General features: G+C 40.0%; 1 protein-coding gene across 1 annotated transcript in view; it reads right to left on the bottom strand.

Moving 5' to 3' along the window:
* Positions 1-8106: 8106 nt before the first annotated feature.
* rel (REL proto-oncogene, NF-kB subunit) overlaps positions 8107-14595 on the bottom strand; it is a 69091-nt gene continuing 62602 nt past the window's right edge. Inside the window, exons 8-10 of the mRNA XM_062970188.1 lie at positions 12492-12560; positions 9912-9983; positions 8107-9753 (exon numbers count right to left, since the gene is read on the bottom strand). Of these exons, the coding sequence (XP_062826258.1) occupies positions 8942-9753; positions 9912-9983; positions 12492-12560 (953 nt within the window). The 3' untranslated portion in view covers positions 8107-8941. The remainder of the gene's footprint in view (positions 9754-9911; positions 9984-12491; positions 12561-14595) is intronic.

The raw sequence follows: 14595 nt of genomic DNA on the forward strand, positions 1-14595 counted from the left end.
ATTATGACTCGGATATAAGACTTTCCGTTTTAAGTGCTATGACTGAATTGTGACATGCAAATGTAATGAATAATTAAAATAAGAGAGAGGCTTTGGTGACTTGCATATCCAGAGCCATTCATGATCTTTCCTCAGCGATGGTCAACCTCGTGACTGGCATAGATGACTCTGCCATGACTCATCTTTTCTGCTTTACACCTGCTGTTTCATAAACGTAGATGGTTGGTTTTAGTGACTCTGGAGTAGAACTCTAGGAAAGCCACCTGTAGATTTAAGAGTAAGCTGTGAAACCGTTTCTCTCTGAATAAGGGGGTCTTTTGCATCTTCTGAAAGTTGACTAAGAGGAATTTTCCCAACACCTAAATCACAAGACCCTCTGTCATCCATATTCGATCTTAATCTTTCTTAGCTCTGCCAGGCTTTCTTTCTACAAAAGGTCAGCAAGGTTTGCTCTTTCCACTCAAGTTTTAAGCAACTGTTGGCTCAAAACTTCAGGTTACTAACAGTGCAGAATTTGCTCTAAGTTGCATTAGAAGAAGAGAAAAGCAAGGCCTGCAGATGTCACCCTAGGACTATATCCTTAAGCAAACATTTTGGGTTTACTATACATTCTTTATTGCTGCCTGTCAACTAAAGAACAATAATAGTGACTGTGTTTTTAAAAAATATATTTTTATTTATTTTAAAATAGTTCAGCACATTTGTTATACAGCAGACACATAATATTCAACACAATATACAACACCTCATAAAACTTTGTGTTCACTGTTCCTTTCACAATTATATCTACTTTTCTATCCCTCACCCCATTTCTATTATATATTCTACTACCCTGTTTCCCCAAAAATAAGACATCCCCAAAAAGTAAGACCTAGCAGAGGTTTTGCTGAATTGCTAAATATAAGGCCTCCCCCGAAAGTAAGACCTAGCAAAGTTTTTGCTTGGAAGCATGCTCGGCGCCCGCCAAACAAAACACCAGAGCATGCAGGATTGGTAAATGTACATACAAGTTGTACATGGAAATAATGGTAATAACAAGAAATTCTTGACAGGAGTCACAGTTTGTCTGGTTTGGTTATGTTGGTTTGTGATGAAAACTACTGTACAGTATATAATAAATGCTCATTTTTTTGTTCAACAATAAATGTGAATTCTTCTTCATGGAAAAATAAGACATCCCCTGAAAATAAGACCTAGCACATCTTTGGGAGGAAAAAATAATATACGACACTGTCTTATTTTCGGGGAAACACGGTAGCTGTGCCTGGCCACGCGTTGCTGTGGCGAAGTATGGTGGTATGCGAAATAAAGTATTGAGGAATTGGTGGTAGTTAAGGTAAAGGGTAAAGGTTTTTCCCTGACATTAAGTTCAGTGGGTTATATAGCTGTGTGGAACTGCCATATAATCCAGTTAAAATCTGATAATCTGTATTTTATAGGCAGTGTGGAAGAGGCCTAAGTGAGGCCTAACTCTGCCTGTCCCCTGGGCTGAGTGGGTTGCTAGGAGACCAAGTGGGTGGAGCTTAGCCTTCTAATTGGCAGCAATTGGATAAAAACAATTATTCCTCTCCCTCTAATTAGGACTTTATTTTTCTTTTCTTTTTGTTGTATGAACGTAGAGGCATGGATGAAGGGTTGTGCTGCCAAGTTTAGTGTTTCTGGGATGTGTAGTTTTGTTGTTTTGTCCTAGGCCGAAATTTCATTACCCTTATATATATATAGATTATATTATATATAAGTAAAGGTAAAGGTTTTCCCCTAACATTAAGTCTAGTCGTGTCTGGCTCTGGGGGAGGGGGTGCTCACCCCCATTTCTAATCCAAAGAGCCAGCATTGTCCATAGACACCTCCAAGGTCATGTGGCCGGCATGACTGCATGGAGCACCGTTACCTTCTCACCGGAGCGGTGCCTATTGATCTACTCACATTTGCATGTTTTCGAACTGCTAGGTTGGCAGAAGCTGGGGCTAACGGGGAGCTCATCCCGCTCCTCAGATTCGAACCACCGACCTTTAGGTCAGCAAGTTCAGCATCTCAGTGGTTTAATCCGCTGCGCCACCGAGGCCTCCTACTTAATTCATTCTTCTATTTGTAAACTTGTCTCCCTTTTTCAATTGCTTGCAATCTTGCTACTGAAATTTCATCTTTTTCTTCTTTTTTCAGCTGTTTTTTTATTATATTGTGATAACGCTATACAAGGATTTCTTTCTATTTTAATGTTCATTATATCCTCTATCTCTCTAAATACCTTTTCCCAAAAATCACACACATACTTACAATGCCACCACATATGTATATGTTCCTGCTTCTTGGCATCCTCTCCAGCAATTTTTTGAATAGTTTTTGTTGTTTGAATAGATAACCATTTTATATCATTTTATAATAATTTTATTTGACTCAAATTGAACAATTTGTCATCGGCAAATAGACTCACCTTCTGCTTTTATTCCAACAACTTCTAAATTCTTATCTCTCCTAATGGCATTTGCAAATAATTCTATCACCATAGCAAACAAAATTGGCAATATAGGGCAGCCTTGTCTCGTTCCCCTTGTCACTTTATTTCTTTTGTCGCCCCATCATTAATTGCTATTATTGCAGAATTTTTTGAATTGTATTGTTCTATGAGTCCTTTTATTTTACTTCCCATTCCAAATTTATTCACAACCTCCCTTAATGCCTGCCATTCCACACAATCAAAAGCTTTGAATATATCTAATGCTAATATCCCTGCTTTTATCTTTTTATCTTGAGGATCACAAATTTTATTTAATACTCTCCCTATCAAATTTGACACCTGTCTTCCTTTTACAAGCCCACATTGGTCTGTTTTTATATACTTATACATGTATTCATTCATTCTATTGTCTATTAAAGCTGATAATATTTTTGCATCCTGATTTACTAATGATATCAGCTTATACAACACTGGGTCTGTTAAATCTTTATCTGCTTTTTGTATTACTATTATTAATGACTTTTCTCCATGATCCTGGTATTTTCTCTACTTTTTGAGTGACGGTGTTGAGCATCTGTTGAGTTCAAACAAGGGTCTCCAGTGCCGATTCCTCCCTACTCAGTTCTTTCCAAAGCAGAAGTAACGACTCCAATAAGCTTGGGTTTCGTTGTGAGTGTATAATGGGTGAATGCATTACACGATGTGTTCTAATGGTTTAAGCATCAAACTATGGAGACCAGAGTTCGATTCCCCATGTGGACATGGAAACTCACCAAGTCGCACACTTTCAGCCCTCTCCCCCCCAAACCCATGATAGGGTCGCCATAAATTGGCATACCACAGTAACCATAATAATGCCAGTTGAACCATTTGTGCCGAAATTAGTTTATTTACAATGAAACACATCAACAAAAAAACTGTAACAAAAATAACTGTCTATATAAAAATATTCCATAGTGAGCTATGTACATGAGAACTTCTGAACAACATGAGAACGGTTTTAAGTTGACATGCTGACTGACCCAGCAGAAGTGATTCCTCTATGTTATTTCAAACGAGACACCATAGTTTGGGATATTACATGACCACCAAGGACTTCCACCACATTTCAGACAAATACAAGGAGCATCCACTGGACTTTTGAGCAAGTACCGAACTCCTCACTGGAGCATAATTCTTTCAGCAAGTGGACAAAGTTAGGTTAGCACCAACCCTTACTGTCTTCCGGAAGCAATTAAAAACATGGCTGTTCTGTTGTGCTTTTGAGTAGACAAGTCCATTATAACCTGGTCCACATATATCTACACTGAAACTTGCCCTGCTTACTTTTTAGTTTGATTCCGGTTCAGATTTATCTTCCCAACCTGTTGTATCTATTTGATGTATGTCCTATTTGTAATAGACGATGTTATCCTATGTTGGACCTTTAATGCCTGGATGATTGTTTAACATTTTAACTATGTCAATTTTAACTATGACTTGTTTAAATTGTTTGTAAATTGTGTTGTCTGATGTATAAATTGTTATTTTATGATTTTATGTGATTATATTGGGCTTGTTCCCCATGTGAGCTGCCCCAAGTCCCGAGCTGGGGAGATGGAGGCAGCATACAAAATAATAATAATAATAATAATAATAATAATAATAATAATAATAATAATAATAATGAAACAGCAAATAAGATAGATATGCTGGATTTCGTATCACAAAATCACAAGTCGAACACTTCCCAAGTGTCTAGGACTATGTGATGTATTTTCGGATGATGCATGCAAATCCCAGTAGGGTGGCCTTTTGCAGTTGGCAGATCGTGATTTTGTCAATGTCTATTGTTTCCAAATGCTGGCTGAGATCTTTTGGAACGGCACATCATAATAATAATAATAATAATAATAATAATAATAATAATAATAATAATAATAATAATAATAATAATTTTTATTATTATTGTTATTATTATTATTATTGGAGCCCCGGTGGCGAAGTGCGTTAAAGCACTGAGCTGGAGACCGAAAGGTCCCAGGTTCAAGCCCTGGGAATGGCGTGAGCAGCCACTGTTAGCTCCAGCTCCTGCCAACCTAGCAGTTCAAAAAACATGCCAATGTGAGTAGATCAATAGGTACCACTCCGGCGGGAAGGTAACGGCGCTCCACGCAGTCATGCCGGCCACATGACCTTGGAGGTGTCTATGGACAATGCCGGCTCTTCGGCTTAGAAATGGAGATGAGCACCAACCCCCAGAGTCAGACACGACTGGACTTAATGTCAGGAGAAAACCTTTACCTTTACCTATTATTATTATTATTATTATTATTATTATTATTATTATTAAGCGAACTCACCTTGAGAAAATGATTTAGGTCTAAATCCAATTCCGAATCCCAATCAGAGTAGACTCACTGAATCGTTACATTGAGAGTCACAAAAATCCCACTGGTTCGAGCATTCGGCTCTAGTTGGGAACAGCAACTGTATTTAGACAAAAACTACACCGGGTTGTAGTCTGGCTGCCTTATTAGATGATATGATTCACTGGAAGAGGCAACAATGTGCGGTAGAGTCAAAGGCAATAGGAAAAGAGGAAGAACGGCATTACAGATTGAGATGCAGCCCTGACCGATATGAACAGAGCCTCTCATTCATAGGGTCACCATAGCCTAAGACCAATTTGGTGGCACAAAACAACAAAGTCTGAAGAAGTAACTTCCCCAAGCCCTTTTCTACACTCTCCCTGAGATTCTAACTCATTACAGGTTTTTGCAAGTACGATGAGCAACCGATGGCCCCAGAAACTGCTCATGCCCCTATCCGCAGAAACGTGATCCACAAGTACTGGCCCGGGCTGTGGCGCAGGCGGGAGAGCAAGCCAGTGCAATTAACTGCAATGAATCACTCTGACCAGGAGGTCATGAGTTCGAGCCCCGCTCGGAGCCTATGTTTGTTTGTCTTTGTTCTATGTTAAAAGGCATTGAATGTTTGCCTATATGTGTAATGTGATCCGCCCTGAGTCCCCTTCGGGGTGAGAAGGGCGGAATATAAATGCTGTAAATAATAATAATAATAATAATAATAATAATAATAATAATAATAATAATACTGGACAAATGGTATACCATATGGATATTTTAAAATACTAGCCGTCCTGAGTCCCTTTGGGGAGATGGGGCGGGGTATAAAAATAAAGTTGTTGTTATTATTATTATTATTATTATTATTATTATTATTATTATTATTATTATTACTTCTGTCCATATGGTGCATATGATTCATATCAGCATGGCCTCTTCCATAGACACACCACTAAGAACTGCAGATAATATATTACACTTTTTGAGAGAGGTACCAACATTAATCAAACTCATAATCTATTACAAAAGGGGGAATATAAAACTTCTTCACAGGACAAGGCGGGGATTCCACACCAGCAAATTTATGAATACTGACAATACTAATTTTAAAAAAAATAATAATAATACAAATAAAAAAACACCCAGATCCCCATATTTGAGTTTGAGGACATATTTGTCTTTGCAGTAAAGAAGTTTCTCCTCAATGTGAGAATAATGGAAATTTCAATGTTAAAAAAAGTTATTTCAACATTTTTAAAAACGTGTCTTGTGTGTTTTTAAAAATAAAAAACCAAAAAAATTCACAATGACACAGTCATTACTATTACAGTAGAGTCTCACTTATCCAACACTCGCTTATCCAACGTTCTGGATTATCCAACGCATTTTTGTAGTCAATGTTTTCAATACATCGTGATATTTTGGTGCTAAATTCGTAAATACAGTAATTACTACGTAGCATTCCTGCATATTGAACTACTTTTTCTGTCAAATTTGTTGTATATCATGATGTTCTGGTGCTTAATTTGTAAAATCATAACCTAATTTGATGTTTAATAGGCTTCTCCTTAATCTCTCCTTATTATCCAACATATTCGTTTATCCAACGTTCTGCCAGCCCGTTTATGTTGGATAAGTGAGACTCTACTGTATCTTAACACAGATTTGCTAAATGCAAACAGAACAACACATAATTGCAAAAATTAAAAACCCAGTCTTATGAAGGTGGAGAAGATCTAACGTGTTCGAATAATATTGTATAAATGCATGTAACTATCATAAATCAGAGACAATTCACAAAACATGATAAAGTCACCATGGACTGGGGAGGTTATTTTAAATTAACCAGTTTAGTTAAGCATTTAACTAGCAATGAAAGTCAAGGTGTGACAATTTGCAAGAAAAGTCTTGTAAGTTGGACTTATATCCAAGTAAATGTATACATACCAATAAACCAGCCCCCTTATAATAATATTATCCATAGGGACCTATGGATGAAACAAAAAGCATATTGTCACGGAAAAGACCAACAAGCAAGAGTATTCAGGCCATGTTAACTTACCTTCCTGTAACAAAAGGAACACTCCCCCAAAACTTGACCATAGCCTCATCTACACTGATCATCTAATGCAGTTCAAAACTAGTTTCAAACTGTAGCGGCTTGGCAACAAACGCATACAACAGTGTGCAAAAGAAAGCCCTTAGTGTGCCACATGGGCCTTAAACTGTCCTAGGATTTTCTATGTATCATCTGCATAAGGAAACCACTTTCTACAATCCCAGTTTTAAACTGACAAGTCTAGATGTGCCCTATGCTGTCTCCATGTAAATTTAAGCTGCATCTGATCCATACTACAAATAAGGAAACGATGTTTTTCAGTGATATAACACAGTGACACAACCTGCACACTTCACAGGGTTTGGTTCCTCTATTCCATGAGGTTGGTCATGTCCGGATCACAGATGGAAGAACTCTGTTGAGTATTTTTTTTTTACCAAAGTGGTGTAAGATGAAGAAGTCATTCATATAGTCAAATGAAGCTGATTCAAATAGATCATCTCCACAGTCATGTTTGAAACAGGTGCCAAAAGAGGATAGCTCCCTATTTTCCTTGCAGGAGGGAATTTTGTGTTCAGTTCAGACTGCCACCATTCCATAGGAGACAACGAGCGGCTTCCAGTTTAGTTCGTGGTGTATTAAAGAAGTCAACTCAGTGCTACAACTCCAAAAATTCTTTCTTAAAAGTCTTCACTTTGCAATAAAAACCACAGCGATCTTGCAGTCATAATCAAAAAAGGGCAAGATGAAGGCAAGGCTGTCAAATGTCTACAGATCGGAACCAAAGCAAGAGATGAGCAATCTGGCACGAAAGGGTCTTCTAAGATAGGCCTTTTTCAATCTAGACAAACTAGTACAGGCAAATGTACTTTGGGAGGAATATCCAGTATTTCCATGTTCTCCATTAAGGATACCCTTGGTTCAGTTCTTCTTGTGGGTGTCTATGGTTCGCCTGGAAAGATGGCACAGGATGACAGATGTTGCACTTGTCTGATTGACACAGAGTCTTCTGATGTAGATTTGTACTCCTGAAACGAAGCTTTTCTTTAGACTGCAATCCTGAGATGCTTTCAGCCAGCATGACTGACTGTTCAAGGTTTGTAACTTCCATGTTGGTGGGATGGTTGTGATATCCCAGCCTCCAAAGAAGCTCAGTTCCTTGGATAACTCCCTTTAAAATATATTCTGAAACTCAGAATGGGTTTCCACTACCATGGAAGTCCACTGACCATTCATGGTCATGAAGGGTGGAGATTTAGCCAATTGTTATTCCCAAAAAGAAGGTTTTCAAGCTTTGCTTTGAAATAATCAGCCAGACAGAAGATAGCATCTGGCCCATCGAAAACAGCATCAGGACTGGTCATTTGGTCTATTGATTCTACTGTCCCAAGGAATAGCTGAAACAAATATAATCTTAAGTCCATCTTCATCTGCAAGCTACCAACCAATGTTGCCAAAATGCTCATTTTAAAAAATGCTGAAAATATATAGCATTAACGCTTGTTTGACAAAGAGTGTATACGCAGCAGAGATACTATCATCTCATAAATATGTGCAAATTTATCATCTTATAATGAGAGGGATATATACTGCAATTGTGCACTATAATTGTGAATGAGATTTTGGCTATATATCAGAAGTTGAATGCATGGAATATGTCAACTCCTGATTTCATCTTATTTTTGTTTGGTCTAATTCTGACTTTTATCAACAGACAAAACGAATTCTGGATATAGTTTCCAAGTAAGAGTTAGCTGGACACAGTTTAAAAATATTATTTTAAAAACGAAGTAAACCTTCTCCACCAATGTTTCCCAGCAGCACATGACTACAAACATGGGAAAGCTTTTTACAAAGCAAAAAATGTACAAAAAAGCTGAAGCTATCTGATCATCCTTGATCCATAATCCTAAAATAGCCACATTATTGTTTAAAACATGGTATATACAGGTAACCTGAGAAGAAACATGACCTCTCCCATTTCAATCATATGAAAAACTGGTTCTTCTACTGAAAGAAGCCATGATATACCTCACGGCCATATTTGTCTAGCTCAACCTGAAAGTTTGATACAATTTAAAGCATGGCATCGAAGGCATTAAGGAACTCTTCATCTTGGGTGCTATATGTACTAAAGTACTGACTGTTGGACATATTGACTGAGTTTTGTAAAGCAGGTTGGCTGGGTGGTCTCACTTCACTGAGGCTCTCCAGATAAGAGAAGGACAGCGGCTCGTATGCGTTGGACATGGAATTCAAAGATGAGTTGCAAACTGCTTCTGCTGATGTACCATGATGTGGTATGGGTTGTACTTGCTGCCCATGACCATTTGCATTTAAAACTTGGACAAAGGAAGCCTTTTCCAAGGTTACACTTGAACATCTGGCATCATCCATCTCCATGCTGAGGCCATTGGCCACAGTGACATTGACAGAGTGAGAAGGGTGGTTTGCAACTGTGTTGGAGACATTGAGTAGGTCTTGTTGAGTTGTTGTTGATGATGGTGAAGATGATGGCAGGGATGATAATGATGCCCCTGGCCCATTCCTTGTGTTGGTGAATGTTCTGTAGAAGTTCTTATCCTTCTGATTCACCCAATTCAGGCTCTGCTCCTGTTGTAGTGATGGAGAACCACCGTTCTGTAAACCAGGGGGCAACATATTTCCTGAGAAGTTTTCTTCAGGCAGGAAACCATCGAAGGGGGGACCGGAGGAACGCCAGCATGATGGCAGAACTCCATTCTGCTTGATGGGACCCATTGTGACATGGTGCCCATTGGAACAATGGTTGTTTATTGAAGGAGGATAATACGGCTGTGCTGGAAGAGTGTTCATGGATGTTCTCTCCATTGGGACTGATCCAGTTTGGGGGTGATACAGATTCCCTTCTGCAAAAGAGAATTAACAACACTCAGAAAAGGCAAGGAAACATTTAGCCACATTACAAGGATTCTTCAACACTGTGCCCAGAAGAGAGGGAAAGATAGAAATGTGGTAAGAATGAGGAAGAAATTTGGAAAGAATAAAACAAGCAAGGAGATTCTACCTTTCTTAATCATCTTTCCTTCACTGGAAGCAGGCTGGAACATGGAACCAGCTTTAGACTTCTCGTAGGGACCTAGCAGAAGTAAACAAGTTGTTAGCCTAAACATACTAAAACAAGATAATTGTTAATTAAGTGATCTCTTTTCCTACAGAAAAAGGAAAAGAGGATGGCAATGTGGGAGGAGATTAAGTTCAGCAGGTACTGCCTTATCTTCTTTCCCTCTGGGGCCAGGGCAGTGGCAGTTGGGGTCATTGAGGGCCTTTCATTTACCACTGCCCTGGGCTCAGAGGGAGAGAAGAAAAGCAAACACGTTCAACGCCTCTGTTTAAGGAGCTCCACTGGCTGCCATTTATTTTCCGGGCCCAATTCAAGGTGCAGGTTATCACCTACAAAGCCCTAAATGGTTTGGGACCCACCTATCTTAGAGACCGCATCTCCCTCTATGAACCCACACGTTCTCTTCGCTCATCGGGGGAGGCCCTTCTCTCGCTCCCACCACCCTCACAGTCACGGTTGGTGGGGACGAGAGAGAGGGCCTTCTCCGTCGTGGCCCCCATCCCGGCTTTGGAACTCTCTACCTAGAGAGATCAGGCAGGCCCCTACCCTCCTCTCCTTCCGGAAGAGCTTAAAAACCTGGCTCTTCCAAAAGGCCTTCGATGTTTAATTGTTGCTGGATTGATCTATCTGTCCATTCCATAATAGTCCCATTGTTGTTGTCTTGTCATTTTATACCACACTTTATTGTCCATTCAACTGTGAAATTTCCTTTCCCCATTTCGTAACACTCTGCACTTTGCCTGGGATCTACGACTTAGTCTCCTGTTTTTAATACTGTATCCTGCTTGTTGATTTTAATGATTGTTTTTATTGATGTTGATGTTTTTTACTGGGATAATTGTTACTTTGTTACTGTTATTTGTTTGTTTTATTGGGCCAGGCCCCATGTAAGCCGCCCCGAGTCCCTTCGGGGAGATGGGGCAGGGTATAAAAATAAAGTTATTATTATAAGTTATTATTATTCATTTACTTCTGGACTTAGGCAAGATGGAGCTGTGTTTGATCTTCTTCTCTCCCTCTGAGGCCAGGGCAGTGGCTCTTGGGATGGATGAAGGGCCTTTTATCTACTTCTAGACCTAGACAAGATGGAACTATGTTTGTTCTTCTTCTCTCCCTCTGAGGCCAGGGCAGTGGTAGTTGGGGTGGATGAGGGCCTTTCATTTACTTCTGGACTTAGGCAAGATGGAGCTGTGTTTGATCTTCTTCTCTCCCTCTGAGGCCAGGGCAGTGGCTGTTGGGATGGATGAAGGACCTTTTATGGACCTAGGCAAGATGGAGCTGTGTTTGATCTTCTCTCCCTCTGAGGTCAGGGCAGTGGTAGTTGGGGTGGATGAGGGCCTTTTATCTACTTCTGGACTTAGGCAAGATGGAGCTGTGTTTGATCTTCTTCTCTCCCTCTGAGGCCAGGGCAGTGGCTCTTGGGATGGATGAAGGACCTTTTATGGACCTAGGCAAGATGGAGCTGTGTTTGATCTTCTCTCCCTCTGAGGTCAGGGCAGTGGTAGTTGGGGTGGATGAGGGCCTTTTATCTACTTCTGGACTTAGGCAAGATGGAGCTGTGTTTGAACTTCTTCTCTCCCTCTGAGGCCAGGGCAGTGGCTCTTGGGATGGATGAAGGACCTTTTATGGACCTAGGCAAGATGGAGCTGTGTTTGATCTTCTCTCCCTCTGAGGTCAGGGCAGTGGTAGTTGGGGTGGATGAGGGCCTTTTATCTACTTCTGGACTTAGGCAAGATGGAGCTGTGTTTGATCTTCTTCTCTCCCTCTGAGGCCAGGGCAGTGGCTCTTGGGATGGATGAAGGACCTTTTATGGACCTAGGCAAGATGGAGCTGTGTTTGATCTTCTCTACCTCTGAGGTCAGGGCAGTGGTAGTTGGGGTGGATGAGGGCCTTTTATCTACTTCTGGACTTAGGCATGATGGAGCTGTGTTTGCTTTTCTTCTCTCCCTCTGAGGTCAGGGCAGTGGTAGTTGGGGTGGATGAGTGCCTTTCATCTACTTCTGGACTTAGGCAAGATGGAGCTGTGTTTGCTCTTCTCTCCCTCTGAGGCTAAGGCAGTGGCAGTTGGGAGGAAGACCAAGCAAGCCTCCTTGATATTTAAGATGGATTTGATAAATTTATTCCTCTGGTAATTCATAGCTATGTTTATCTTTACTTAGCTGAATGCAGCAGAGGACCTTGCCAAGGTTGTAGGCAGTGTGCGAAAATAGCCATTTTTGCACTAATGTGTTAACCTTAACTAATGGGGCAAACTGATTTATGAATGTTAAAACACTGAGGAATATGTTCCAAGATGGATTTGCCATTATTGAAAAGTATGTGCTAACATTAACACAAGTGACCAAATGGAAATACAGTAATAAAACCATTTATAATTGCACTCCCTCCCCATTATGGAACTGGCACCGAGCAATCAAAACATCATGCATTGAAATGACTTGTGGAAAATGTTAACAAAGGATGGTTCTGTGAAGGCAGAAAAGGAAAAGACATTGCATGAGAACAAAACAGGTGTGCCCTTACCACAGTCTTTGATGAGCTTTTTAAAAACGATTGGCATTCTCTGTTTTTTTGACTTGTGACCGTAAGGATCTTTAAAAAGAGAAGGAAAGTTAGCAATGAAACTAGCAACACACAGAGAGGCACAATTCTACACGAGGTTCTAAAGATATTTCTAGCTTGGTTTAATTATACATAGGAATATGTCTAGCATGATATCTTACACATCAGGATAATGTATCCAGAGGGGAAATCCAGTTTTTAAAATAGGGCCCGTGCTTTATTGGTGGTTTGGGGGAGTTTGCAGCCCGCAAACTATAACTTTTCTAAACTCAAGAGCAGGGTGTGGCAACCATGTCAGGTAGCAGATTAGAGGCAGCAAACTGCTGATTATTTAATTTCTTCTTAATGTAGTGCTACTATCAGAGTCAGGGAGAAATGCCTGTGGGGCTTTGTTGGCCTCATTTGCCAAAATAACTTGGCAAAGTTCGGGTGGCGCCGCTTTCTTCTCCGCCTCAGGCAGCAAAGTCTGGCCTGGGCATAAGAACTAGGGGATTTCCAAATTAAAAGAAATATTGCAAATCCGATCATATAACTCTCTTTCCTGAATGCATCTTCTGCTTTAGAAGAGAGTCAAGGCTCATAGACATGGAAGAGGAAGTTGTCTAGCGAAGAAAAAAAACAACAACCCAAGGTTAAACAAGCCTAAAGCAAAGGTTAATGACATGTTCCTGACTGCAAGAACTTTATAGGTGTGAATGAGAAAGAGGAGAAGTTGAGGTTCTTGTAAACCGAGTGACCTATTTAGTTCCTGTGTTAATCAGACTGAGCTTTGACTGAACAGTGATAGCTAATCTCACGCTGAACCTGGGAATGTTACCTTTTCCCTCCAATGACAGCTCACTGAATCCCCCAGGAAACTCAGGCAGAGATATATTGATCATTAGGAGATTGAGAACAGACAAAAGGAAATCTGAAGTTTGGGAAAGTTTCTGTTTTGGACTATAGCTCCTCCAGTCGGCCAGACAATATATAGCCAATGAAATGTAATATTAATTCACAGACGTAATCACCAAAATCCTACATCATGCATACACAGTATAAATCTACACTAGCATAGTTGTATGGTAGTTACATTATACAATCCTTCTGCTGGATACAGGCATTGTGTAATCCGATCTGCCAACATACCTAATTGTTGTTCTGTTGTGAATGGGGCATGTACAGCCCTTCGCATGAGGCTTTGTTTAAAAAAGTTTTTGCACTTTGTTTTTAAGAACTGTGAAAAGTAGATCTGTAATATTGACAGAAACGCTGTATTTCTTGCTTCATTGTAAAAGGAAAATTTTAAATTGTGAATTTTAATCTGCACTTTATCAGTGGATTTGACTTGTACCCTACCCTCCTCTCCTTCCGAAGGAGCTTAAAAACCTGGCTCTTCCAAAAGGCCTTTGACGCTTAATTTGTTGTTGGATTGATCTATCTGCCCATTCTATAATAGCCCCATTCTTGATGTGCTGCCATTGTATTCCTGCATTTTATTGTCCATTTCATCTGTGAAATTACCTTTCCCCATTTCGGCACATTCTGCACTTTGCCCGGGTTCTATGAATTAGTCTCCTGTTTTTAACATTGTATGCTTCATGTCGATTTTAATGATTGTTTTTACTGATGTTGATGTTTTTATTGGGATAATTGTGTTATTGCTTTGTTATTGATATTTGATTGTTTTATCGGGCAAGGCCCCATGTAAGCCACCCCGAGTCCCTTCGGGGAGATGGGGCGGGGTATAAAAATAAAGATTATTATTATTACAGTGGCTACTTCAGCAACCCCATTTGATCAAATAGTACACTGGAGGTGGAAAGCCAATGTGGAGGTGGAAAGTACAATGGTTTGCAAATCCATGGGGTGACCTTGGGTAAGAAACCCCATGATAGGGTTTCCTTGGAGTCACCATAAATTGGAAATGACTTGAAGGCACATGACAACAATACTGGAGGCACTGATGACCGTTCCAGAAAGCTCAACTTCATAATTCGCATCCTGGTGGTTAATCTCAACTTGACAGAGTCAACTGTTGAACCAAAGGATAAGGAAATCCAAATGATTCAATGGCTTTACTCTA

The sequence above is a fragment of the Anolis carolinensis genome, chromosome 1 (assembly GCF_035594765.1).
Source record: "Anolis carolinensis isolate JA03-04 chromosome 1, rAnoCar3.1.pri, whole genome shotgun sequence".
Classification (NCBI taxonomy): domain Eukaryota; kingdom Metazoa; phylum Chordata; class Lepidosauria; order Squamata; family Dactyloidae; genus Anolis; species Anolis carolinensis.